The sequence below is a fragment of the Pomacea canaliculata genome, linkage group LG5 (genome assembly GCF_003073045.1).
Source record: "Pomacea canaliculata isolate SZHN2017 linkage group LG5, ASM307304v1, whole genome shotgun sequence".
In the NCBI taxonomy this organism is placed as follows: Eukaryota; Metazoa; Mollusca; class Gastropoda; order Architaenioglossa; family Ampullariidae; genus Pomacea; species Pomacea canaliculata.
Genome location: NC_037594.1, coordinates 14,879,163 through 14,905,874, shown reverse-complemented (window position 1 = coordinate 14,905,874; position 26,712 = coordinate 14,879,163). Strand labels below are relative to the sequence as shown.

General features: G+C 43.1%; 1 protein-coding gene across 3 annotated transcripts; it reads right to left on the bottom strand.

Annotated features, from left to right (window-relative positions):
- Positions 1–3,293: 3,293 nt before the first annotated feature.
- Positions 3,294–24,128, bottom strand: LOC112564736. 3 transcript variants are annotated; one of them, XM_025239765.1, is made up of 2 exons: positions 23,594–24,128; positions 3,294–7,104 (listed from the first exon to the last, which is right to left on the bottom strand). In XM_025239765.1, exon 2 carries the CDS (start codon positions 7,025–7,027, stop codon positions 6,248–6,250), a length of 780 nt encoding a protein of 259 aa, XP_025095550.1. In that variant the 5' UTR covers positions 7,028–7,104; positions 23,594–24,128; the 3' UTR covers positions 3,294–6,247. The 3 variants fall into 3 exon arrangements, with proteins under 3 accessions (XP_025095550.1, XP_025095551.1, XP_025095549.1); XM_025239766.1 differs by lacking the exon at positions 23,594–24,128 and adding an exon at positions 20,602–20,869; XM_025239764.1 differs by lacking the exon at positions 23,594–24,128 and adding an exon at positions 19,611–20,261.
- Positions 24,129–26,712: the final 2,584 nt, after the last annotated feature.

The following is a 26,712-nucleotide window of genomic DNA, read 5'->3' as shown; positions in this document are numbered from 1 at the left end:
CCATTACCGTTCCGCGTTTATTATCGATCAAGCGTGTCGGGGGCTTGTGACTGGTTAGCGTTACACAGCCTCGCCACGTCGACTTTCCGTGACTGGGCGGGTCTGTCTGCTGTCGTTTCTTCGCTGCTCTGGCGTCATCAACCACATTCGTGCGGCGCCTTTGAAGTTTTCTGCAGCCACATCTACGGACGTGCAACACGCAGGGAGTGCTTCATTTGTCGCTAAGAGGGGGTGGGTACTGTGGGGTGTCGGAGGAAACGAAGATGAAGGTCACTGTTTTCACTGATGACGTCTTTAAACAGTTCTGTTGTGCAATGTGTGATCTTAATCCAGTGGTGCTGAAGAATATTTTCATACGTTGAAGTAACTGTGAATCCTAGGAAACATGACACTATATAAATATTTTCTGGTTTACAAATGTTGTAGTTGGTCCCTGGTTGAGTAAAACTATTGCTGAAGAAACTGGACTGTTTAGATTTGAAATATTTTATCCACCTCCACACACACAAACAAAGACCTGTTTGTTCTTTTGCTGGGTGGTCGCCATTTTGCCTGCACACAGAAAGAGAAGAGGACGGAGCTAATGACTTCGTTGTAGCTGCATGCCAGGCAATAGAACGAGACAGGAGGGACCTGGCATCCAAGATGCTTTCAGCCTGGATTATCTCATGTGCACCATTATTCCACAAAATTGATGAAAGACAAAGAGCAAGAAGGTCTAGTCCCAGCCAACCATAAATTGTGCCATGTAGTTTGATTTCTTCTAAGACCACTAGAGTTACATTAGAGGTCTTCTTTCGGCTAGTAACTTGGTCACTTTGAATACACTTTTCGCGATCTTAGGGACACCGAGAGAATATATTAACGTTCTACTTAATGATTTTTAAGAAGTATTCTCATTATCATGAAAACCAATGGCTTAATGGAAGGACAAAAATACAGGAGGTGGGTCTCTAGGACACTCCAACATTTCTAAGTTGAATTTATAAGAGTTAAACCCCACAGCGCATCTGTCACTTGTTTGTATTTTGAGTAGAATCAGCAAGGCCTACACAGCACTACTTTCTTCTCAACCTCCATTATTAAGCTTCACGACAGGTAAAACGTATTCGCAATCATGTTAACAACAGGATATTCCATTGGGTGTGATAATGTAAAGGATGACAGCTGCACACTTTACTCACAAATGAGTACATAAAAGAGTCAAAGACACTACTTCACTTTAAGTGTAAAGACATAAAAATAAGAAGAGAGTACCACATGTTAACACAACGAGTACATGGAGATTTGTGATGTCACGTGCTCAACATGTATCTGTGCAATGAAATGTTTATACCCATAAATTCCTAGATTGGAGGTTTGGGGGTCACTTTCAGAATTTGAGAAATAGTATCTTTAAACCGTGCGTCTCAATCATTTGACAAAAGTCTGCACTTTGAGACCTCAGGTCGACTTGCAAAGCTGCTGTGTTTGCTGTGTGATTTTGCTAACAGCTGTAGAATGCTTCTCCACTGTATGTTATTCATTTAACGCATGGTGCCTTTGGGACATTGGCACTACACTGAACCCAGTAGAAGTCTTTGAAGCTATCATATGCAATTTAGTGAATGTTTGTAAATCAGGATCGGTGCACACTCACTGCATATAATTCCTTTTATGTCCTCTAAAGAGCTCAGTGCTGTTAACTCCGCGGGCATTTGTGTAGTCTGCAATTACTTGTGTGCATGTGCAAATGTGTGTGTGTGTGTGTGTGTGTGTGTGTGTGTGTGTGTGTGTGTGTGTGTGTGTGTGTGTGTGTGTGTGTGTGTGTGTGTGTGTGTGTGCATGTGCAAATATGTGTGTGTGTGTGTGTGTGTGTGTGTGTGTGTGAGAGAGAGAGAGAGAGAGAGAATTTTAAGCGCACAACATTACCTGTAAAAGTTAGAACTGATTTCATGACGATTATAAAAATCCTTTTCAAACTTGAAGAGGTATCTGTCATTAAACTTTGCCTGGTTCCCCTCTAAGCAAATAAAGGCCTCTATCTAAGCACGGTTCCTTCGTATCAGATGAGATTCTCTTGCAGGCTGCTTTTGGTTGCTATAAAGATTTTGCGATTTTATTTGTTGGTTCATTCTGTCTTTTTGAGTTCAAAACTCTTAATTATAACTGATCAGTGGGGTAAAGGCTTTTGGGGCCGTTACTTTAAACTTTCTAAGTATTTGAATGTTAAAGTCTATAGGCTTGCACAAAGAGATGCATGATAACAGTTGTGATATGGCTGCATGTCGTCTTTAAAGACGTTAAGGAGGGAATGAGACAGAAAAAGATGTTAATAAAACCTCTTAGGAGCTCATTAAAGACATGAAAGAGTTGTAGTTTCTTCAGCTATTATGATTAGAGCAATGAAAACCTGCAAGGCACATCTTTTAAGTCTAGGGTAAAACAATATGAACTGAAGGCATCAGCGTCCCCTCTTACCCCCAACTCCCCTTCTAAAAAGCAAGCAATGTTGTGAGCTCTGAAGCAGCCTTGTTACTAACGACTTCTATTTACCCTAAAATAATAAAATAATACAATAATAAAACTGTTTCTTTGACCGCAGCACCAGTCCAACCTGATGTTTCTTGTTATCTCTTCTTCAAGTTTGAGTTCTTTATGCAAATCACTTTTTTATCACAACATGTGAGACGAGGGGCCAGCTTTAAAGCAATGTTATTCTGGCAGGACGCTGTAGTCTTAGGTAACCTCATACCTACTTTGATTCACATCTAAGACATCTATCAACACAATGTTGATCAAGGGCATTTCAAATTTAGTTGAAAACTACACTTTCATAAAAACTGTTGGAAAAACATTATAGAGTGCCTTGATTATCTGTCTTTGGTCAGAAGCGCAAAGGGCACTATAGTACCTATAGGTCTATACACCTCGGAGTTACGGTGATGACCAAGTTTTCCCAAGAGGCTTTCTCTTATCACCTGCATCATTCATTGTCACATGCGGCCTTCTCTCAGTCATCTGCAGCCTTTTCTGTTATCTGCAGTATTTTCTGTTACCTGCCTGCAGACCTCACTGTCACCTGCAGAGTTCATCAAGCTTGATAGATTCGTGAGTTTTTTTTTTTCTTTAATTTATTTTTTGTCAGGAAGTTTTCTGATAGTATATGTCAAGAAATAAATGGGATATTTTACCAGATTCGTAGAAATAGTACATTACATTGAGCGTTAAAAATATTTCTGCACACCTCTAGGCCTTTAAATTTTAATACCAAATAGAAAACTGAAACTCACAAGTATAAACGAGCTAAGAAATGATTTTACATTCTTTTTATTTGTTTGTTGTTTTACGAATATTGATGGTAATATAGGCACGGATCACACTGACATCACATGATGCAAAACCACACACAAACCTCAAGATTATTTTTTTCTCCTAGAATACGTCACAGATAGAACAATGAAAGGATAAAATTAAAACAGGAAGAAAAAGCCAAACACAATCGAGGAAACAGGAGGAATAACGCGCTAAAAATTTCTGGAAAAAGAGAAAGTCATGTGAACATATTAGAAAGCATTGACCGTGCCAGTGAAAATAGCATCAAACAAAGTAAAAATGTCATACCTAGAGCATGTACAAAACCTAAGACAAAACAAAATGAAAATTTCATCAAATCATTAATCTGGGGCACGGTCCTCCCAGACGAACACGCAAACACACGAGAATACAAGTGAGACCATTTCCTTTCAAAAGAACGCACGACAACGTATACGGTATAACTGGCATTGTTCTGTCATCTCTTGTAATGATAATTCATCTTACACATTTTTATCAACCCCAAGCGCAGTAAACATGACATCTGGGGAAAAATATAACCGAAAATTTGAAGAGCATATAAATAGAAACATGTTTATAAAGAGGATCAAGTGAGAGACAGAGACAGCGGAGTCAGAGAGAAAATCTTTAATAACCAAGGAAAGGATAATAGATTAACCTTTTTGCATTGTTGGTCTTCAATGTAGCGAACGCTGAAAGTGATTTTCCTTTTACTAACTTCTAATTATTCCTGCTGCCGCAAGTCGGCTCAATGCGTGAAATTAATATTTTTTTGTTGAAAATTTGGTCTAAATTCGGCTCAAACATATTCTAGCCAATCTTTGAAGAGACGGACATCAAGGCAATCTGTACATCATGAAAAAGATCCCCAGTATTGAATACTCAAATTGGTTCTAGCTTTCAATCAGCCAAAGACAGTTAAAAATAAAAATCCTCGAGGACAATGAATCCAGGACAGATCACGTGGTTTAGGGACGCCATCTTACCCACCGAGGCAATTAGTGATAATGTTTAAAAATCTTTTATGTTACAGAAGGGTTCACATTCTATTTTGGGGAAGTCTTCTGACTGATCATACGCGCTTGCTCATGCATTTTCCTATGCATCATTGGGATTTTTTTCAAAACGAGAGAACACAAAGCAGAAGGTTTTTGTGAAAGTGGCGAGTGAGTCTGAAAAAGGCATTTTACTGACTTCCTGAAAGGCCATCTAAGCCAGTGTCTTGGTTAACATTTAAAAGAACATGACCACTTCACAAGGAGTAGTTATTAACGGCGCCAGAGAGAACATTTTTCTATGTTGACGAAATGTACGATAATTCAGACTATTCAGAACCAGTTCCTTTTCTTTTGATGTAAATAAAATGCGAGGACCCATCACATCTTCAAATGTTACTATTTTTTTTTCTTTTACAATTAATTTGTCGCTGTACAGGAGATGACTAATTCTAAATCTGAACCGAATTCCTCAAACAATCCTGTCAGTTGCGAACCGTTGTGCAGAATTGCGAAGTTGGCGTTTCTATGCAACAGCCTTGTTCGATCTTCTGCCGGGTTAATATTATTTAACGGATAAGAAATAGAGTGTTCGGAACAGATAATGTTGGAGAGGGTGGAGTGGAGAAAATCTTTCAAAGAAAAAACAACAACTACCATACTAGGCAGCGAGAAGGGGAGACTATTTGCATACGACAGTGAGCTTTTTTTGTAAAATATTGGCTTACAAAGCAAAAAGTTTGTTTTCAGTAAGAGCTAGAAGAAGCAATCTAAAATGCTTAATATTAAATTAAACCCGCATGCACGTTTCACATGACATGTCACTAATTTGTCTTCCCCCTAAAAAAAAGCCCCAAATTATATCTTACTCTTGTCTAGTTTTCATCAACTAATGAAGGAGAATGACTGAGGCGCTTCATTTCCTGGCTGTCAGTTGTTTTTTTTAATCTATTTCATCACGCGAACCAGAACATTTCCCTTCAGCAGACAGGACTTCATTGTAATCTACAGATGCAGCGAAGATCCGAGCCAAAGGTTTGTTTACAAATGTTATCGCTTATTTGCACTGCACTCTGCGTTTTGCGCTCGACGATATTCGCCGTCGATCCTGTGACGAAGGGCAGAGGCGAGCTAATCATCTTGCCGATGCATTCTTCCTCGCATTGTTTGTCGCGTGGCAGATATGACAAATCAACTTCCACTGATAGAAACGATCACAGAAAATAAGGCTAAATATGTCGAAGCAGAACACAGCCACTTCACTGGATGAGAACAATGACACGGAGCATCACGGAAACAAAACACCGTACTTGTCTGTAATGTCTTTGGAAGAACGCATGTCACGTGGCAGTTCAGGGAGAACATAGCAATTCCCGTTTTAAAATAACTTCCATTTTAAACACTGTGAATGTCAGCTCTGCTGCATACTGTAATAATGCCATGGTAACGGTGTTTCTGACACCATGACTACCTACAATGGTGACCAGCGAATCAAGTTCCAAGACACTCTCTCAATAGCATCCTTCATGTGTAGACATGCAAAATGGTTCCTTAATTCATTTAGACACACCCTAAGCTCCCACTTTATTAAGATACCTTGCAGCTACATCTTTTATCAAGATGAGCTATTGCTCCCTCTTCCATTTTAAAACACTTGTATGGTTTATTCTACATTCGTGACCAGGGATGAATAATGGAACATTTCTGAGGATTTCGGAAATCTTGGCAACACTGCAGATGTCTAACAAAGCAGTCGGGAACAACCAGAGTCTTATCACTTTGAAACGATGGTACAAGTAGAAAGTTCATGTGTGGGGTGCAGACGCTCAGTCAAGTTATTTATTACCTGTCCTGCATCACCGTAAGTGTTTATGAAGATGCTCTTCCTCAATCATAACGGCAACCATCGACTCCCGCTAGAATATATTGAGAAAACATTAAATAGGTGGTAGTTGTATATGGCTGCGGGACTTAAGTCTGTCCGAGCTGGTCATTTTTAGGCTCTGCAGCCAGCGGGCACATTTGTCCATGCTGTCGTCAGCCTGGTAACGCCCTTCACCTCCCGCGGCGGCGGAGGCGCCATCTTCCGTCGCAGTGAGGCGGTCGTCGATGCTGATATCTGGTGGCTCGTCGAAGAATTCGGACATATGGCGGCTTCCGCGGTCGCTTGCCTGGTCGTCCAGTCGCAGGTGATTCTCTTCCAAGGGCCTCCAGGGGTTGTCATGGTGCTGACTGTCCGTGGAGGCAGTGCGACTAAGGAGCGTATTCTGGTCCATGCGACCGCGTGCCGCCATTCGCGCAGCTGCCGCTCCGCCTCCTCCGCTGCCAGGGCCGGTGGACTCTTTGAGAGACTGATGGCTGCGACGGCTGCCTGGTGTGGAAGGCGGTGTAGGAGTCTGAGAGCGGCCGCCGGCTCCGCTGTCTACGTAGAAAGGGCGATGGCGGGCCCTCGGGGAACCGCTCTGAGGGAGGTGCCCGCCTACGCACAGTTCAGCCCCTGCAAAGTGGTCATCGCTGGCCGGCGAGTCCTGCCCCATGCTGGCGTCGGCGGAACTAAGTTGCGGGCATGACCGGAAGCGCGACAGCGACGCGGTGGACGGGCGGCGAGCGCACACCGCGCCCTCCTCCAGCGGCTCGTCATCGCTGTCCACCAGCTGCAGCTGCAGCCCCGGCGTCAGACCGTCGCCGCGAACGATGGGGTGAAGGTTGGTCATCATGCGATCACTGTCGTCCTGTCATCGTATTTCGTCAGCTCCTTCAGTTTTCCTGGCGTCAGACGAATAGGGTCTTACTTCTGCAGACAAGGAAACATATAAATAACGTTTCATTGTCAATTTATGTCAACTTTGTAGTTAAGGCATCATTATTGGCTTAAGTTATATATATATATGTTGCTTGATAGTTTTTATGGTTTTGTTGACATGTTTGTTGCTTGTTGTCAGCCTGTTACGATTTCCGATCAGTAAGACCATTACCTTGCATACTTAAGAATTGTATTCCAGGACGGATGAGGATAAGAAATCAAAAGAAAAATAATAGAAAACAATCCCAGCCTTAAAATTTGATTATAAACTAAAATAGGGTTTTTTCCATCGTGCAAGAGGTAAATTTTTCTGCTGCTCATTTTGCAAATAAGATTCAGGGAATAAATAAATAAGCAGAGATAAGTGTTCTTGTTCTTGAAATTCTTGAATGGAGTATGTCATTAGTGGACAAATACACACTACTACAGACATATTGTACAGAACTAGAAGCGAGTCACAAGGAGGGAAAGGTTGAGCTAAATTTAGGAGCTAGTAACGAAAGCGTTCAGATTGGATTTGTTGGTCTGTCGCCGCCACAAATAGTCTGGGGGAATCGACTTAATCTCTTGGCGACATTTACTCTTTTTTCTCAAGGATTCTAAAAGTGGTCTGCCGCCATTTCCTTTCGTTCGGCCACAGTGTCTATTCCAGCATTTGTTATTTTTCGTGCCATTCCTTCTTTTTCTTTATTATGCATACGCCTGATTTCCTAGTTTATGGCCTATTTTGGGAAACTTTTTTCTCAATGTTGTAGAAGAACGAAGGGATGCTAGTCAGTTTTATTGTATGAGAAACGGAACCAACGTAAAGAGCTTAATTAACATCGCCCGTTCAAAAAAACAAAAGAACAAACAAACAAACAAACCGACAAACACTTCCTTGTGACAGACTTAACAATAGTGCAAAACTAAGACGTTAGCACTGGTTTTACGGAAAAGGACAGATGACTGAGCACAGATATGGCAGGCAAGCAGGGAAGTGGGCGGGGGAGGTTGGCGCCAACAAAGCGCAGATATTTTGGGGTGAAAAACATTGCCCTTTCACCCATAACTCTCCGGAAAGAGGATATGACAAGCCCAAGACGTTTGATGGGAATATTATCGACTCCCTGGGACTGCAAGAAACATTCATCTGCACGCAAATTCTGCCCTATCATCCAGCGTTTCCACAGTTTGGGAAGTAAAAGGTCGAGACGACCTCTGTAGTTTTTTTTAAAGCAGGGGTCACGTTGAAGTATTGATTGTTGTTTTGGCTAAAAATATTTCTTCGAGACCTTTCTGTTTTTTCTTAAGTCTTTCGCAAATCCCCAAATCACCAGTTGATCAGTTGATGTGTTAGGCTTTATCTAAACATCAAATATCTTTATTTGAGAGGATAAAACAAAATTTTACTTTTTGCAGTCTGTGACAAGCGTTGGGCGGTGGATGGATGATTATGTGAATATGATTTTAATTTTCTTTCTTATTTCTTATTCTGTGAATAATTTCATTATTACATCGAAATACTTTAACATGTACTAAAAGGATAGAATTCGGACCGTATGTTAAGAAAGAATATCTGTTAACTTGGGCTTGGGAACAGAAGGAGCTATTCACACAAAAAGCCAGAACCGTGGCCTGAACTCTAGTGTACCTCTCAGTTCTCATGACCATCCAGAAGCGCTCAGTAACAGTGACTCAGCTGAGGAAAGCGGGACAACTCTAAAGTGACTCTCCAGTTGTAAAGTGTATAAAATGTGTCCCGAGCAGATGATCTTCGTCAGGCTGTGCGGCTAAACCATGTCAAGGGCGTGCAAATATTAAATATTTGAGCTCAGATGTGGGCGTCTCGTATCCGTGTTCTCTTCGGTAAACACTTTTTTTTCTGAGGAGGGAGGGGAGGGGAAAGGAGGCAGCGTTTCTCTGACAACCAAGGACCTCAATACGATCAACAGGGTGGGCAGAAGGTTAAAAAGCAAAAAAAAAAAAAAAAAAAAAAAAAACCATAAAGAGAAGTCGTGGGGTTCGCTTTTACGCCAAAGAATAAGCATAATGTCGGTGTGTATACAGCCATTCTGTTTGTTGATAGGGAAATCAGAAAAATCAAGAATACCAGCAGGTTATGATTTCATCTGATGAAATCAGCTACTGCTAATGAATGGTGTGCCGTAGACCTTTAAACCGTTGAATTGCTTGTCATCATGATTTACCTGTCCAGTGACCGACAGGATATGGCATTGCCTTTTTACTACAAACAATAAAAGGCAGTGTGTAAATTTTAGGATAAACGTGAACAGGCTTCCAGCTGTCTCGGAGAAAATAATAACAATAATTATGAATATTTAGTGCCCACACAGGTTAATAATAATAATGAATATTTAGTATTATATATCCCTCATATGGAGAAGCTCAAAGCATTTACGAAGTGTCTACACACTACGTACACACGCCTGCATGCACATGTACAAATAAATTAGTACAAACAAATGCATTACATCTGTGTTGAACCGATCAACGACCCAAAGTATATCTCATACATTCAAGAAGTTGTAGCAGAGGAAGCTTAAATCCTCAGAAAGACGATGCTATGCTGGGGTAAGCTATTTAGTAAAATGGTAGGCTGTGAAGTTTCCACAAGCTACTAACCTGGCCTCTAATTTTGTGTTTCGGCTAAAAACAGTGCAATGTTCAAAGAGCTTGAAAGCTCGTGAGTCATTCACCTTTTCCCTTGTAAAAGGAATAGATAACTTCTATCTTATGTCGGTCACAGCAGGAGGTGGAGCTGCTATTATCCATGCACGGGCTGATGAAGCTGTTCTGAAGGAACCCTCAAGCACGTCCTGGGCGGTCGAGTAGCAGGCGTGCAATTCACGGCGAAGTGCACGCGCTGAACCACAGGCAATAAAGTTGCGGTTGGAGATGGCAAGTGGGCAATACTACGTCCCCACAGAAGCCGACACATCACCACAGGTCTGAACATAACATCATCGGGCCTCCAGGCTAACGCAACCCAACTCTGGGGTCTCAAGGGAGCCGTTTCTATTCTACTTTCTGCGACGGAGACGAACAGACTTTCCGCCAGAACTTACGAAGCCAACAACTTGTTCCTCGAGCAGTCATGGCGACCGATCCTTTCTAGGGACGCTATGGAAACCAGCTGCACCCATGACGCATGCTCAGTGTCGAATGTCCGCCCACTCACTGCAAATGCGCAGCGAAGGAGGGAAATGGTGGCCAAAACTCTCAACTGTCCAGCGCAGGACGTTATCGTGTCCTGTTCTACACAATAAATCGATTTCCGATGAGTGGAACGCGATAGTCTTGGAAGCAGGCAAATATGGTGGGCATAGGACTTTGGTATTCCTCACATGTCTGCTGCATGTAACTGGCAGCCCATATATGGTTTGTCGGAGTTTATAAGAAGTTTAGAATAATTAGCACTCAACTGTGAGTTACAAAGATGCTGAATTGAAAAATTTGTTCCTTGCAACGCAGCACAAGAAATGTTGTTTTAAAAATAGCAAAGAAGCAATATTTTTCTTCTTGAAGTTAGGAGTGGCATACATGTGTTCAGAACTGTTGGGTTGTTTTTGCTGAGGACGTCTAGTTTTTCTGTCGAGGTTTTCATCTTCTTGTCCAAATTTGCATAATCTAACTCTTGTCTCCCAGAAAAAAATACGACACATATCTTCTTCCCATGCCATCAGCTTACAAGAGAAAGATAACTGCATCATTACGGAAGCAGCAGGGGGCGATGATTTGCATAAACTTCCGCCTGTCGGCTGCGGGTCGCGCGCAGTCCTGGTCTACTGCGGAGGAGGACAGCATCAGATGCGTTCACGCACGCAATGAATTGTTGTGGTCACTACACGCGCAGTTACATTCGAACACGGACAAGTTTGAACAGACATATAGAACCAAGAAATAACACGAGAAAATGAGATGTTGCAAGAATCCAAGGCTTTATCAACGACGACTTCTTGTTTCATTTCTGAGTTGAACGGATGTCCAGGTGACAGGACATAGGGCTGACATTAAGACTTCTCTGCTATCAAGGCACAAAATATGAGAAATCGAAGTGCTTAAAATGGACAAGATATCGCTATAAAATGCAAGCAAACTAGTTTAAAACACTGACACGTTCTGGACAATGTTGAGAATGTCGATTTAAGCCAGGAACCGCGCATTATTAATATAACTGGCGCTATGTGACAGGAAAGACGAGGGCAGAAAGCCAGAGTATAGATTATTTCTTTATTGAGCAAACCCTTTGGTTTGTTTCAAGGGGAAATTAAAATAAAACAGCATCAGCAATATTTGCCATCGCGTTATCTATGCATACTAATATTTCTTTATGTTTCCGAGAATGAATTCATTTCATTTCTGTTTTTAAATACTTGATACGAGAAAGAGAGAAAGAAAGAGAGAAAAGCAAAATTCCACTTCCTCAAACTCATTCACTTCACGAAGCAACTACAATGATTAAAAAGGAAATTCAATAACTCATTGAACGTGAAACCGAATTAGGCATAACTACATCAATTAACGTAAAACATCAACTAATTTGAATTCGAGTTATCGGACCTTTTCTTTCTCTTCGTTTTTTTTCCTCGTCTGTCCGTCTACTAGTTATTTCTTACTTTATATCGTGGCAGAACAGTGGATGTGACATTAATGACATTTCTAAATTTGTGCGGTCATGAAACTTCGAGCTGTCTTATATCCCTAACTGCAAACACTGTTGCATGAAATGTGAAATGATTCCCACCTTACCATGTCATGTCTAGTTGCATGCACATAATAATTAATGGAATAACCCGTTGTTATCATTGTTATTATCGTTATTATTTTTATTATTATTTGTTATGTATATCAAGAATGCTTAAAGTCATGAGTATTATGCGAGTCTGCAAATAAAACTAAGGTCTATGCGTGATGAAAGTGGCTGATGTTGTATTGCAGCTTGCATGCGTTTGCACGGACAAGACAGCAGACACGCAGATGTATGCCAGCATAGACACACACCTACACTCGCTGTGCATCAGTCAGTCTGTAAAGCAACAAATGATAGTTTTTCTTCCATCCGCATGGTAATCCCAAGAGGCGGGCAAGTCTTCGCCCTGTTTACCCCCAAAACCTTCCGGGCACGCATAATATGGTGCAGGGAGAGATGTTTACTAGAGCACACAGCAAACACTGGTCCTCACGTCCAGAGCGCTATACCGAGGGCAGAGTACCGTCAACACCTCATTGACAAACAGCCCTCGTGATAACCACCTTGTCCAAGACGTTGTTGCTAGAAGCGTTATGAAACATCTTGTCTTCCTCTCAAAAAAAGGAAGAACATCGTTGCTTTCCTGCATTTAGAATAATAAGAAATCAACAAGCAGAATAAATAATAGGCAGAAGGAAATGAAGCGAAAAAAAAAGTGCGGATGAAGTGGGGACGATATCGAGCTCGAGAGATTGGAGGTAACGGAACTGAGAAGACGAAGAAAAAGAGTGTAAGAAGTGTGTGTGTGAGAGAGAGTCTATAAATATTTCTGTAATAATTTTTTCTGGAGGAACTTTGGTTGTCCTGTCACGTAATATCTTCGTATGCAACATTTATCTGTCCTTTTAAAAACAAAACTGGATGATGATGATGATGATGATAAAAATATTAATAATAAAAAAATGCAAAATTTGTAAAGCTCATACTCACACTCCTAAGCAGCATGCTATTAGCGCCTACGAACAAGAACGAAACATGGACACCACCAAGAGACAGGAAAACAAACAAATAACATATGAACTATAAAAGACTAAACAACAATACTAGTGAAGAATAAAAATCAAATACAGAAAACGCAAAGAGGAACCAAATAACAAGAACAAGAGCTGAGAGTAGCATGATATTGCAAAAATATACAACGAAAAGCATAATCATCTTCACACAAGGAGACAATGACTGTCTCTGAAATATACTGCAAGGTTCCTGATTATTTTAAGGCGTATACTAACAGTTGGCAGGACATACAAATCAAACAATCTTCATCTTCTCCGACGATTGGCTACCCACACACACACACACGTCTATATGTGTCTCAATGTGTAATTGTGTATTGATTTCTGTTTAAAATGTAAAACATTTTCTCTAAAGCTGCTCATTTCACCACAGTCTTGAATGAAGCGACAATTGTAATTTGACCTCTGAGTCAGAGAATATGAGATCGATGCACGCAATTAACGCTAAAGACATTGCCAACTTCCGGGTACCACCAGGCATCGACCGCTAACGTCCCCAACCGCCGAGACGCCAACCCTACTCTGCTTGCTCCTGGCCTTTCATCGTCCACATCTTTGCCTTGGATCTTCGTCATCATACAAAAAGGAAAATGCACCGCACGAGCCCTCCCGTGTACCCCACAAGCTAGCTCAGTCTATCGATCAGAACTGAGATCATGGCCAGCCTGTTGCATTAAACAGGAATGAGCCGGAGAGAATGTAGCAGGACAGGACATGGTCAGGGACGAGTGTTTAAATCATAAAAAGTTCCCAGTTTCTGGGTTCCCTTTTCTGTATCACTTCACTCCCTCACCATTTCCCTCACTCACACCAACGCACACTAAACAGACACGCGCGTGCCAGCTTGTAGCATAGTTTGATTTACTTTGTCCTCAAATTTCTTTCTTTGATTCACAAAATGCCAACTGCGCATGTCTTCCTTGATGGTAGAAATACATTTCAAGCGATGGTAGATTCGTTGATCATCTACAAGAAATTATGTGGGTAGATAAGGTTGTTGTGTTTGTATTTGTGTGTGTGTGAGTGAACAAGTGAAACAAAAAGATGTTTTCTCAAACAATAGTTCAGGAGAGTGTCTCAGAGTTAAAAATAGCTTCAGGCTGGAATGTCTACCACGACAACGCCACTGTCCACACCAACAAGCCGTTATCTGCCTTAATTAAACGACTCGCCGGTGACATTGCTTAATGGAGATCGTCGTCTGCATGCTAGTCGTCGTGCATGATCTTTAACCGTGACTGAACTGCCGGTCATCGCGTCATCGATTTTTGATCAGTGGTGTGACGTCCACACAAGCCCCCATCAGCCTGCGCGCGCTCAGCACATCGCGGCGATACTATAAATAGAAAAGGTTGTTGTTGTTCACCGAAGTTGGGTTCGGCCAGTCAACCCTCAGATCACCCACAGAGGCCATAAACAGAATGTTAGGTTGGTTTTTTTTTCTCCTGCTACTTAGAATTGGCACAGCTCGAGCTAGACCAATAAATATTCAAAGCAATAAGAACAGCGCAAGTGTTGGTGATTTCACTGTAGAAAATGGGCCACAAGCCTTTTTGCTACCAGTAATCCTCCTTTAACTCACTACATTTCTTATAATTAAAGCTACAATCTCTAGCATTTTTAAACCAAATAAAATAATGTGTCATGCAAAGAAAGTGAGGAACAAACTGCGGTAAGTAAGCTCGAAAGTATTTTTTAATTCATCTTTCTATGAAAAGCTTTGAGACTAAACTTTCAAAAGTTGTTTGACTTAGATGAAGTCGCACAATATTTTCAACATTAAGGGCTTGTTTTTAGATACACACCTGTCTGGGTTATTTTCTTTTGCAAACTGAGACACTAGTTCACTCCATAATATTAGCTGTTGAATAACTGTAGCACTTTGTGACAAGGTAGTAACATATATAGGTCTGTCTTGGACTCAGACCATTTGTCGTGTGGTTAAAAGAAAATCGTGTTTGTTTGGTAAGATGGATCCGCAATTACTAGTAATATTTATAGCAATATTACAAGTGGTTATTGTTTGACACTCTACCTTAGTCTCTTTGTCGTTTATTTGTTTTCACTCTGTCCTTATTTGAGGGCACAATCTTATTTCACTTACCCCCTTATACGTCCGGTCTTTAAAAAAAAAACTGTTCAAAATCCGACTTCCTGCGCAGCTGGACAACGATGACTGATGACGCCAGCAGTGGAGGAGGAGGCAGCGAAGATGCATCAAGCTGACGCGCTGGTCAGTACTTGGCGGAGCCACCGCTAGGCGCAGCCACTTTTCCAGATTAAAAAGGAAAATCACTCATCCCCGATGTGCAACATATTTTTGCCGTTAGCAACCGGTCTTATCTATGCTGGAGAGTCCATGCTCGAAGTCTTAAGCCGCCTTCGCCCTATCGATCAGCCTAAAGAAATGTTTGTTTCTCGGCCGGCCGGCCAGCTGTTGCGACATGTGATCGCTTGGCGTTGACGTTTATACTTCGTTTTGAATGCTTAACATAATCTTATGCCATGTTGGAGACATAGTGCAACTGAACTACATTTGTGACCTTCTTATACTCCAATAGCAATTTGACACGTGGTCTATTTCTAACCTAACTGAGGCAGTTTTTTTAATAGAAAATATATTTATCCATTTGTCTATTCATTATCTATCTATGGGATTTCAGCTCCCCACAGTTTCTTATTGCAACTAGTACTAGTATATTTTCCCTGACATTTTCTGCACTCAGGGTCACTTGGGCGTCAACGGCTTGCATCATTCTTTGCAAAAATGTATCTCAGTGTATGTCAAACACGTGGCAAATAATATGGAAATGATCTTGTAATTACCAGTTTCAAACTTAACGCATGTAGTGGGATGCAACATCTCATTGGAACTGGGTAAAGCTCAGTGCAGGTGCTACTTACACTATCTCTGTGTAAATACCTTTGTCTCCCTCCACTCTCGCGATACGCATACAAATACCACCACGCACAGAGAGAAGTTAACAGCAGGGTCAGGATGGTACACGGATACGCAACGTTGTTAAGACAATGACCAGTAGGGGGAGCTGGATCACTTGTTAGGCGCACATAAAGACAAACACGAGGTCACGAGTTTCTGTGGATGGCGACGTTTATAGGCGAGTATCTGCGAAATCGAGGGATTGGGGTCGTAGAGGGTATCCCCCACTTTTTCCTAGTGATGGAAAAAAAAATTCATCCGACCAGAGCTCTAAGGGTCTTCCCGGCCACAGCTTGCGACGTTTGCCATGCGTGTGGCTTGGCTCAGCCAGCACAATATCGCAGTCCCGGATGTCGTAATAAGCTCTGTCACTGCCACGCCATGGGAAATGTGAACGTGCCATACATGCTCATCGCACCCTGCCAAAGCCACTGCTAATACGACACAGCAAAGCCAAACCTTTGGCGAAGGTATAAACACAATTTAATCACAAAGGTCGCTATGGACAACTCTTTTGATTCTCTCAATACGACTGTTCGCAGATCATTGGGCTTCTGACAAAACTTTGGACGAACAAAAGCAAGGGATTGTCAGACCAAGTCTGCTTGTACTCGAAGCAGAATATAGAATGACTAGTCAGCGCTGAATCGTTTAGTTTCCTCAATTATCTCCTGCACGCCCACCTTGCCAGGCTATTTGCGGAGGATATTAATGTCCCAGAAGGTTACGTCCGGCTGTCTGGCAACGATTTTGTGCATGCACCCCGTGTTTGTTTTCCTGACTTCCTGTATTACATCCCGTTTGTCATGTGGAATCCCTGACTGCCGGCAGAAGACGGGAATTTCACAGTTATCTCTTACTTAACACGTCTTCTTTGTTCACCACCAATTACAAGCAACAGGATTTGAGTTGTTGCTCATCACAAGGCCTAGGGAGATTGTTTACAAGGTAAACATAATGTCACGTATAATTAAAAAATATTATCGAGCAGAAATTATCGCGCAATACCTACAGCTCACAGCAATCCCTCTGTAGACCTCGGGATTATCTGCGGCTGCTGCGGGAAAAAAAAAAAAAAAACAAACCCAAAAAACAGGATCCACCAACACTGCCGGCTTATGACTATGAGAGAGCCAGTGTTATTCAAGCGTATCCCCTGATGTCTTTTGACTATCCCCGAGGTAATCTTACCTCTGTTTCTTAACCACTGCACAACAGTTCACAGGCTAGAAGTCGAGGTTCTCTCCCCATGGTCTTAAACAAACGCATTGAAGAACGAGTAACTCCGCCTCTCTGCCTAAAGCCGCGGCTCTCAGTCGGTACGCGTACCCTTAGGAGTACGGCAAGGTTATATAGGGGTACACAGCGACATAAATAATTATTGTTTAAATATGGAGATAAGTACTTTTGTGCGCGAGCTTACGCGCGAGGGGTACCAGTGGACATACTTTCACCTTTTTGGGGTACAGTCACGTAAAAGGTTGAGAATCTAGGGTCTAAAGGGTCGACCTTAGACAAACATGGCTTTTTGTCAAACAAGTCTCTTGGCCCTGCCGTGCAACTTTGGCAATTATTTTTATTCGTCGACACCGATGTCACGGGGTCAAAATAAACTGCGACAAGATGGAAGAGCAGAGGCAAGAACGTCCTCAAACCAATGAAAACAAAGGCCGGTGACAGAAAAAGAAAAAAAAAAACAAACAAACAAACAAACAACCCTCAAACAAACCTGTCTTTTATACTTTTGTGCTTGAATGTAACTTAATACGCTTCTCCTTGAACGCGCAAGTTTTAAAATTATGGACAAGATCCGTGAGAACAACGACCAGGTAGCTCAGGAGGTGAGGCGAGCTGTTATTGCCTCAAGGATGACGCAGATAACTCTTTCTAAATAAAGCCACAACAGTAGCTCCCCGTAATTCATATTTACGAGCGCGTGTGAGTGCACTGACGCACATTTCCGTTGACACACTAGCATTACCGAAAACACAGGCACAAAAGCGCCATCTGTGTTAGTCACGACTGAGGAGTAGGAAAGTCACGTGACCAGCACGCTAGCGAGCAGGAGTAATGAAGCATTGGGTAGCTTTGGCGACGTGACTGCAAGGACTACCCGACAGCAGAATATTTATAGTCTATTGAGGTTTGTAAATAAGGGGTAATAGCAGTTATACGATGTCAATAGCTTATGAGCCTGACGACATTGATGATCTTAAGAGGTCAGAGATGACAATAAGAGGTCTGATGCGGTATTCTACAGCAGAATCACCAGCTCCTGGTGACGCCATCAACAGCCATCGCTTACTTCAAGGAAAGGAACGGTAGAGGCAGATGGCGATATCTGAGATTATTTAGTGGCACATAACAACACTTCTGGTGTCTTAGCAGCAGCACCGTCATTGGCTGTCAAGATTTGTATTGTTTGTAGAGCTTAGAAACGCTGTTGTGTCTGTAGACCACAAGCAATATCTAAGGACATTGGTATACATTCTCACTCACGTATTCATTAACTCTTTTGAATAAGCTTGAGGTATGGCACAAAAAGAAATCACATTAAATGTTCTCCTTGTAACAGAACACACAGACAGAAATGAAACTTCTCGAACTTGTCCTTCGAACCCTTTTTACGTTCACAATCTTCCGAATGTCCTTTTCATGGAGAACACTTGAGAAAAAAAAGTTCGAGCAAAGCGTATGCATGATTTAGCATGAAACTATCCCCCCTCTAACGACATTTCCTACCTTTCACTTGCAATGATCGGGCTTACCCTTGCCCATAAAAGATCTCGTCTGAATCACGCGACGGCGTGACCCACACAGGGCACGAGAGAAAGAAGAGGAGACAAATCAATAAGGTCGGACAGCCTTTCCCTAGGGGCCTTTGGTAGACCCTCTTCACTTGTGAGCCGTGCTGTGTGCTTTGACCCGAGGCGACGACTCACCTTAGAGTTCTCAACTTGCCAAGTCATAAAAAAAAGTTTAAAAACAAATAAAATCCTCGTCAGCGGCTAGACTTACTGCATGGAAGGTTCGAGAGCCGCATTGACGTTCCCCCTACCCCGGAACGCAGGTATAAATTTAGGCGAATGTACACGAGCACAATCGCACTTGCATACATGCAAGAGATAAATATCGTGATGGTTCACCGCCCGAGACAACGAAGCGATGTGAGTTTATTTGTTGCTTATTCTTCGTCTCCCTTCTGCCCATCTCAAGCCTACCCCTAAAGAAGTGATCGATAAGATATGACGTGTTAACGATTTGATTAAGTGGGAAAAGGTCAACTGTATACAGCAATGTACACACAGCAAGGAATTTCCGTACAGTTTCCGTATACCAAGTTACTTGTTTGTGCGACAGCCGGTACATGCGTGTCCGTGCGTGTGTGTGTGTGTGAATGAGAGAAACAGAGAGAGGATGAGTTCCATACAGGAAGTTACCACCTTTTACATTAAATATCAGTTTCTTGCTTACCTTTGCTTCTTTGTACAAAGCTGCTGACTCGATGTAAACTCTACCAACGGTTACTTCCTATCTTGCAAAGCTATCTCATGTTATGACGTACACGTGTGCACACATCAGCTGGTGCATATCTCTCTTGTCTTCGCTCACTATTTGAGAAATCATTATTGGAAGCAACTGAAGATTGATGACATGACTTTAAAGTCTCGCTCAATTTTTCTCTCAATTTGTCGCTCCCTCTCTCTATTTCTTACAAATGGTAAAGAATGTATACATAAATCCTCTCTCTCATTCTCAACTGTGCTCTATTTCAAACTGAACCACTCACCCTGACCGGACTGACCACTGGGCTAGGTTGCCGCATTAGTGGAAGGGATTTCCACTCTCCGGAGTCTCGCGTCCTGAAGAAGACGACGGGCTGAGGCAAGAAGAATAAACGGTCTGCTGAAGGCCAGCAGGTGTGAGAACACCTGGCGCGTTACAGTCACAGCTGAGAAATCCCGTCGTCTCAGGGAAGATAGCCTTCTACACCTCACGAAAGTACAAAGTCGTCTGTTTTCTTTGATACTACAGGTGGGTAGATACAACCACGACACACACACACAAAGGGGTCTGGGAGGGAGTGCCGAAGCTTGCAAGCCGCTGTCTGGTCTGGTGGCATGCACCTACCCTAACACCGTGGTCCCATGCAGCTCAGCTGTCGTTGTTGTCGGCGCGGGTGACGATCGCCGTGCGTGCGAGAGCGTAGGGGAGGCCCATAATCACACACACGCGCACACACACGCACTTCCTGTGGCGCGCTGCACACACGACACTGCCTGGCCCATTGAACACGTCATCCATGGGTGGGGACCCACCGCAGCGCGGCGCGTAGTCAAGGTGCACGCACACGCACACCTTCATACATACACACACACAGGTAAACACAGGTATACACAGAAACTTCTCCCATCTAAATCGAATTCAAAATCTGTGAAGGCTTAACTCAGGTCACGGTCTTTTTACCGCATCGTGACTTGTTTTTAAAAATGTGGCCCTTCCTATAAAAATGTACCTGTCACAGTCGGTCTTCGAAGGAAAGAAACTTTCATCTTTCCCTCCGTGCGTGTAGGAAGTGTTTAACTAACCTGGCTCTTCACATGTTTCAGTAACTGCGCAACAGATTTTTTTCAGCCCAAGCAGTCAATGAACTAAAATAAACAGTAAGGTAACTTTCCCAAGCTCTGAACAAATTTGATTGCGTGGGTGCGTGACCTCATGGTCACACTTTCCTCGAATAACTACCTCTTTGATATTTTAACCGGGATGGAACTGTCTACCTTGTCAGGTGCGTGTGCAAAAGTACAGCCGTCCATCTGGATGTCACGTGCTGGCTGACTCGGTCGTCTGCACAAGACTGTGAGCACCTTGACGACTTGTGGTCTCCACCGAAGGCGACAGAACAGCTTCTCCAGCTCGTCAATACCGCCCACCCTAGGAGCTGCACGGAAGCAAGTCACGCAGAATCAGAGGTTTGCGGCGGCAAGTCTTCTACAGCTGTCACGCACAGCCCTTGTGAGATGGCATTGCCATTGTTGATGCTTTTAGCTTCAAACATAAACAAAAATTATGGCTCTTTATTAGAGAGTGGTTGTTAATCATCTTCTTGAAATATAGCCGTGTACGCTTTGTTTTAAGAGATCTCCGCTGGACAATGAGGACAAAAATAGAGGTGGGTGGGAGTTAATTAGTCCCGGTTTGGAGCAGGTCGGTGGATCGATCACCTTCGGTCATCAAGTGTTAGAAAATCTAGGGCGTGGTGGTGTTCAACACACACACACAGAGTCCAAAGCACACAGCAAAATTATACTGGCAAGTGACCATCATGACTGTAGTGTGTATATAAGGTACAATAATTTATTTAAATATTTATACACACAGAATGCCAAATCTAGGCAAAGGTATCTTCCTTCTCGGTCTGTTTCTCAAACTCTTTTCTTCATTATGTAAAATAACCTTAACGTCATTTAGCATGACGACGACGACAACAACGAGACAGTTTAGAAGGGGAGAGTACAGCACATTCACACACGCGCTACTCACTGCTGTCATTCTCTCAATCATACTTTTATTCCCATGTCGGGGTACATTCGTTCTTGACACTAAGTCTTGGGTCTTTGACTATTCTCACCTTAACTCGTTCCTTCACACCTTTGCTCTCTTTATTCGTTCCCATACACGCACATAGATTCTCAGGTAGCCACCAAACACAGTGAGAGGGCGTGGTGTACCAGGTTTCTCGTCCACGTTTCCAGAAATAGGTTGACACTCAAGGGGACGTGGAGAAGATTCTAAATCAGTCTTATTCAGGAAAGCCTGGGCAAGGAGCGCGATTCGAACCTACGAGGACTTCTACTGTTTTATGCTGTATTATCAAGCCGTTATCTTGCATGTGAATGTGGTCGTTTTTCGCCTCAAGGACAGAGTCATGCATCATTCAAGTCATCAAGCTGCAATGAACGACGATCAATCACTTGAGGGGTCAGTGCAGAATCCCGCGCTAGCACTCACCCAGTTGTACAGCAAAGAGCTTTTACCCACTCGTTTGTTATCTGAGGCTTACTAGAACCGAGCTTAATTTAAAACGTTATCCAGTTTCCAGTTCCAGATCCAGTTTCTCCATTTCACTCGCTGCTGGCTCATGGTGGTCGTAGCTTGACCACCTTGATACCTGGCTATACTGCTGTCTACGAATGACGTTTGTAGACAGCGATACACAATCTGCTGGAGGACAAGCCTACTGACATCGATAAGCAAAATAAACTTTACTATACAACTCACCCCACCAAATCCTCACTATATATATACATTACTCCTTCCCCGCAAAAAGAAAAAAATCCAAACAAAACAAAAATTACAAAACCCGTTGTCATTTAACACGTCATCAAACTGTCTTTTAGAACAGAAGGAAAGTGTCCACCGGTGTGAAATCAATGACCTCCCTACCATAAAAGATTTGTTTTTCTCTCTTCTGTATAGACTACATTCAAAGCTAACCAGGAAGTTAGCTTTCTTTCACGCCCTCCTGTAGCTCTCTCTCTCTGAGCGTCCACTGCTCGCCTCCAGCTCCACTCTCAAGATGTCGCGAAGCAAAATAAATGTGCTTCGATGTCGATTTGATTTTCCGACACCATTCTCAATCTCAGATAAATCTGATATTCATAATGTTTTTTTCTGAATGCGTTTGATATTTTCCTGAACACCCTACAGCTGTCAGCTTGCAGCCATCGATTGGTGAGGTGCATTCCTTGTTGAGAAATGCCAGTCTAAGGTTACATCATGTGTGATTACGTTGACACCTGACATTACATACTGAAATACCTACTGTCACGTTTTCGTGTCTGCACTTTTAGATAAAGAAAATAACATTTCTGTTTTCGTAGATCAATTTCGGCGATTTAGTTTTAAAAAATCTGAAGTTCGTTTTTTTTTTTTTTTTGTTGGTTTTTCGCGCAAGACATCTAATCTTGTAAACAAGGTTGTGTTTACTTCGCAAGATCTACCTTACCCACTCGATGGTGAAGAAAAGAATACCTTAACAGACTGAACAATCGAAATTAGTTTGACACAGTTTCGTTCCTTAAAATTTTAGAGTTCTTACAAACATGTTTCAAGTCCTCTGTGATGCCTGGGAACGGGAAGTGGGGGTCTTTACATGCCGACCCTGCATAATACTCAGTATCGGTATAAGTTTAGGCACTCCCGATTTTATTTCATGACCTGTACGACGAACAAGGCTATACATTTCGTCTGTACATTAGCCAGATATCTATGTCTAGATAAGACAAAAAGCTTTATATTCTAGCCGGTTAAGTCATGTACAAAGTACATTTAAAAACATTTCGCTCCCAACCAGCAGCTATCTCATAAAGGTGTAGACAAGGTGAGAGCTCCGCATCTGATACAGGACGCACAGAGAACCCTGTTGCGTACATTGCAGATAATCAAGGGTCGATCCATAAGAACCAGCCCAGATAACGGTGTGCAAACAATATTAACCAGCATTGGCCGCGTTCAGGTCGCCAGCCGCACGCAGTGGGCGTGTCGCTCATCAACACCTGATGAGTTCGACCTGAACGGGCCGAGTTCATCGCGTGAAAATATGATGAGACCCGTTGATAGTGTAGGAGGATGTTTGACGTGTTCAGGATGTAAAAGTTCAACAGGAGTGCGATTAGAAAATGTTGATACATGTGGCCATACTCGAGAGACACAGACCACAGTCAGGAGATGCAGATCCCGTTAAAAAAAAATGATTACCGTTTGTCTTACCTGAATGAGGACGATAATTTTCCTGTAGTTGTCGAGTATACGTTTGTATTCCAGTTATCGGTGGAATGAAAAAGCGAGGAGAAAAGGGTGGGTGAAATTCGCTCACAGAAGTACGCACAGCAGGCGATGGTAGGCAGGTCGTGTGGCTGCTGCAGCTGGCCAGGCGCCTACGGTTCACCACGCAGCTCTCGGCGACGTGAAGGGCCCTCGTGTCCTGTCACATTGCTTGCGCGATGAACTCTTCCGCGCGATAACCTCTAGCGGCACGAAGACTTCGTTACCACCCGTCAACAGTCAGGAACCGTTAGCTGCACCACCACATGCACCACCGTCACCTACGGCAGATGGGATCAGGCGACAGGGCGGGCAGGGAGCGCTTGGTCTCCCCGAACTAACCCTCACCGCTGGTGTTGGTGGTGCACACCCACGACGGGGGAGATGGGGAGGGGAGCGAAACATTCCCTTTGCCCCTCGGTGCCGGCGGCTTCTGATGGCCTCGCCACGCTGCGCACTGGATCGATGCCGCCTTTCTCTGCATGACGGGCGCGTTGTGCCAGCTGAGCAATGCCGGCCAAAAAGAAGCTGGTCTTACTAGAACCCATCCTGACTGGACCAGAAAAATTAGATCGTCCCACCTGACATGACATAACAAGCATACCGTTAAGTTTCGGCCAGCTGCTAGGCTTCTCTCAAAATTTTCTAAGCGGACGGGGTTAGAGGTGATGCTAAGGGGAAGGAGAGGAGGGTGGGAGGCCGAGGATATGGACTGTGGGGGTGTTAGTGATATCTGTGTTGTCCAGGGGAAACACAACAGGATGTGCCCCTGAGTGCGCTCTCCTGGTGGTGTTAGGGGTGAAAACAGGGCACAGTCTACGCACCATCTTCGTCTGCAGCAGACATGACAAACGTGGGGTATGTCAGAACAACGGGCATGCCAGAAGTACCAGGCGGGACAAGAGGAGTACCAAATCAGTAGAATGACCGACAGATTTTGTGTCTGTTCCCCCTTTGACTATTTCTATGCACAATTCAGGACCACTACATTGTCGTAGCAGTGGTAGTGTTAACGTAGCAAGCTGTGCACTCGAGGTAACTTCACACATGTATAACACAAAAGTGTTTGTGCTGTATGGCATGGACAACAAGAAGGTGGATAGCAGAGAACCAGATAAAAATAATTGAGAGCAAGAGAAGCCACGTGAAATATCTTTTTTAACTTCAACCAGGATTCATTTTTAAAAATGTAATACAAGTTTCAATGCCATTCAGTCTTTTCATACCCAAAAATATGTATTCTGATATAACAGTGTTAGCAGAAATCTTTCTTTTTCTTTGTAGCTGATAGATGAAATTGTGGGATTATTTTCAAGTGAACGAGAGCTGTGTGCACGCGCGTACGTGTCTGGGTGTGACGAGTCAGCAAGTTGTCTGGCCAAGTCAGGCCGCACTTGCTAAGTAAACGAGTAGTCACTTAATCAGTTAATCAGTTTCCTGTTGTTTCTGTTTTTCTTTTTTTAAGGGGGGGGTAATTTGGGAATTTTAGAAAATCGTAGAAGGACATATAGCCTTTATATACTTCGCTAACCAGTCGCGCTTTGTATTTTTACCAGTCATAGGAGTTATAATTTTAGGAAGATTAGATGTTTTTCTCTGCCAGAAAGCAGAATGGCCGGGTGCAGGCGCAAATAAAGTGTAACGTGAGTCATGAAACCCAATGGACATAATTATTTGTCTGCTCACTTTTTGGTCTTCCAACAAGAGCATGGCAACACTACTAAATTCATTTATTTATTTAGATAGCTGTCAACGCTCCAGAGAAAAACGCATACTGCCAGCCTTGACCACCTGACTGGGACAACGCCATTTCGCTGTTTTGGATGGCAGGGACAGACAACCTCGCTGGAAGCAGGGGTGGGGGGAGGGATTGGTGTTTTCTGCTGAGCAGACAGCTGAGGCCACATCACTGCAAACCAGTCCAGTAAACAGATGCAGAGTCGCTGGAAGCAATGGCGTGTTTGATAAAGGTCATTCAATCAGTCATTTCCATCAACTATTTGCAACATAGCGTACTTTGAAGTTAAATGCTGGTCACTACATGGACACGAAAGTCACTTGAACGCACACACATACACACGTACACAAGCACATGAACATGTATGCTTGTCTATCACCGTAGTGTACTATTAAAAGTGTCTCAAACAAGGGTCATAACAGCTGTGTCAGACAGCAGCACTCGAAGATTTTTATTCGGCTTATTAAGACCCGTGCTATGCACTAAAAACACTTCTTCAAATCTAATTTCAATGATATATCGCTTCTACCGGGGAACCTTCCCTCCATTGCTCCTATCCCCTTCTTCCCTGTACTCAAGATAGCACAGAGGTCTCGATGGGACTCCACGCGCAGGCGCAGAGCCCATTTCTCATTCTGACTGCTGTGGATGTTTTTGGTTTGCTTCGGAGGCGAGCTTTCTCGAGCTTGGACCTTTCAGTGCCACCACCTCGTCTGTCCCTGACCGCCCACACGTCACCACCCGCTTCCAGTCTGCATCGCTCAGCAGCTCGTAAAATCACGTGCGGGGAGATGGGGCTGTGGCGCTGACGTCAGCTCTGAACACTAGACAGCGATGCTTTCCCCCGCGGGACGGTAAATAAAACTCTCCTCCCCATCTATATGCACAGCATTTGCTCTCGAGTATGTGCGTCGGTGTATGCATTCGCATGCGTGTTTACCTGTTTGTGTACGTGTGTTCATGTGTTTATAATTATCGTGTGTGTATAGATGTGTGCACGTGCGTATGTGTGCCTCTGCTTATCTATTTTTCTGTAACATTTGTGTGTGCGTTTTTGCAACAGTCGAATACTTGAATATTGTCAGCTTGCCATCTGCCAGTCGATATATTTTTTCTTCTTGTGTATATATATAATCCATGTATATAAAAAAGCTGCATCCACGATTTTCTGTGTAAGACCCGAGGGAAGGGAAAGAAAGACAGAAAGAGGGAAATAAAGATGGCAGACAAGAGAGGAATAAATAAGGGAGAGAAAAGCCTCGAAAGTCAGACATGAGATATCATTTTCTGGCAGAGCCCACATAACATTATCAGTACGATCAGTTTC

Excerpts from the sequence above, each read along its gene's own strand:
- LOC112564736 (XM_025239765.1), bottom strand. The coding sequence starts at position 7,027 with ATGATGACCAACCTTCACCCCATCGTTCGCGGCGACGGTCTGACGCCG.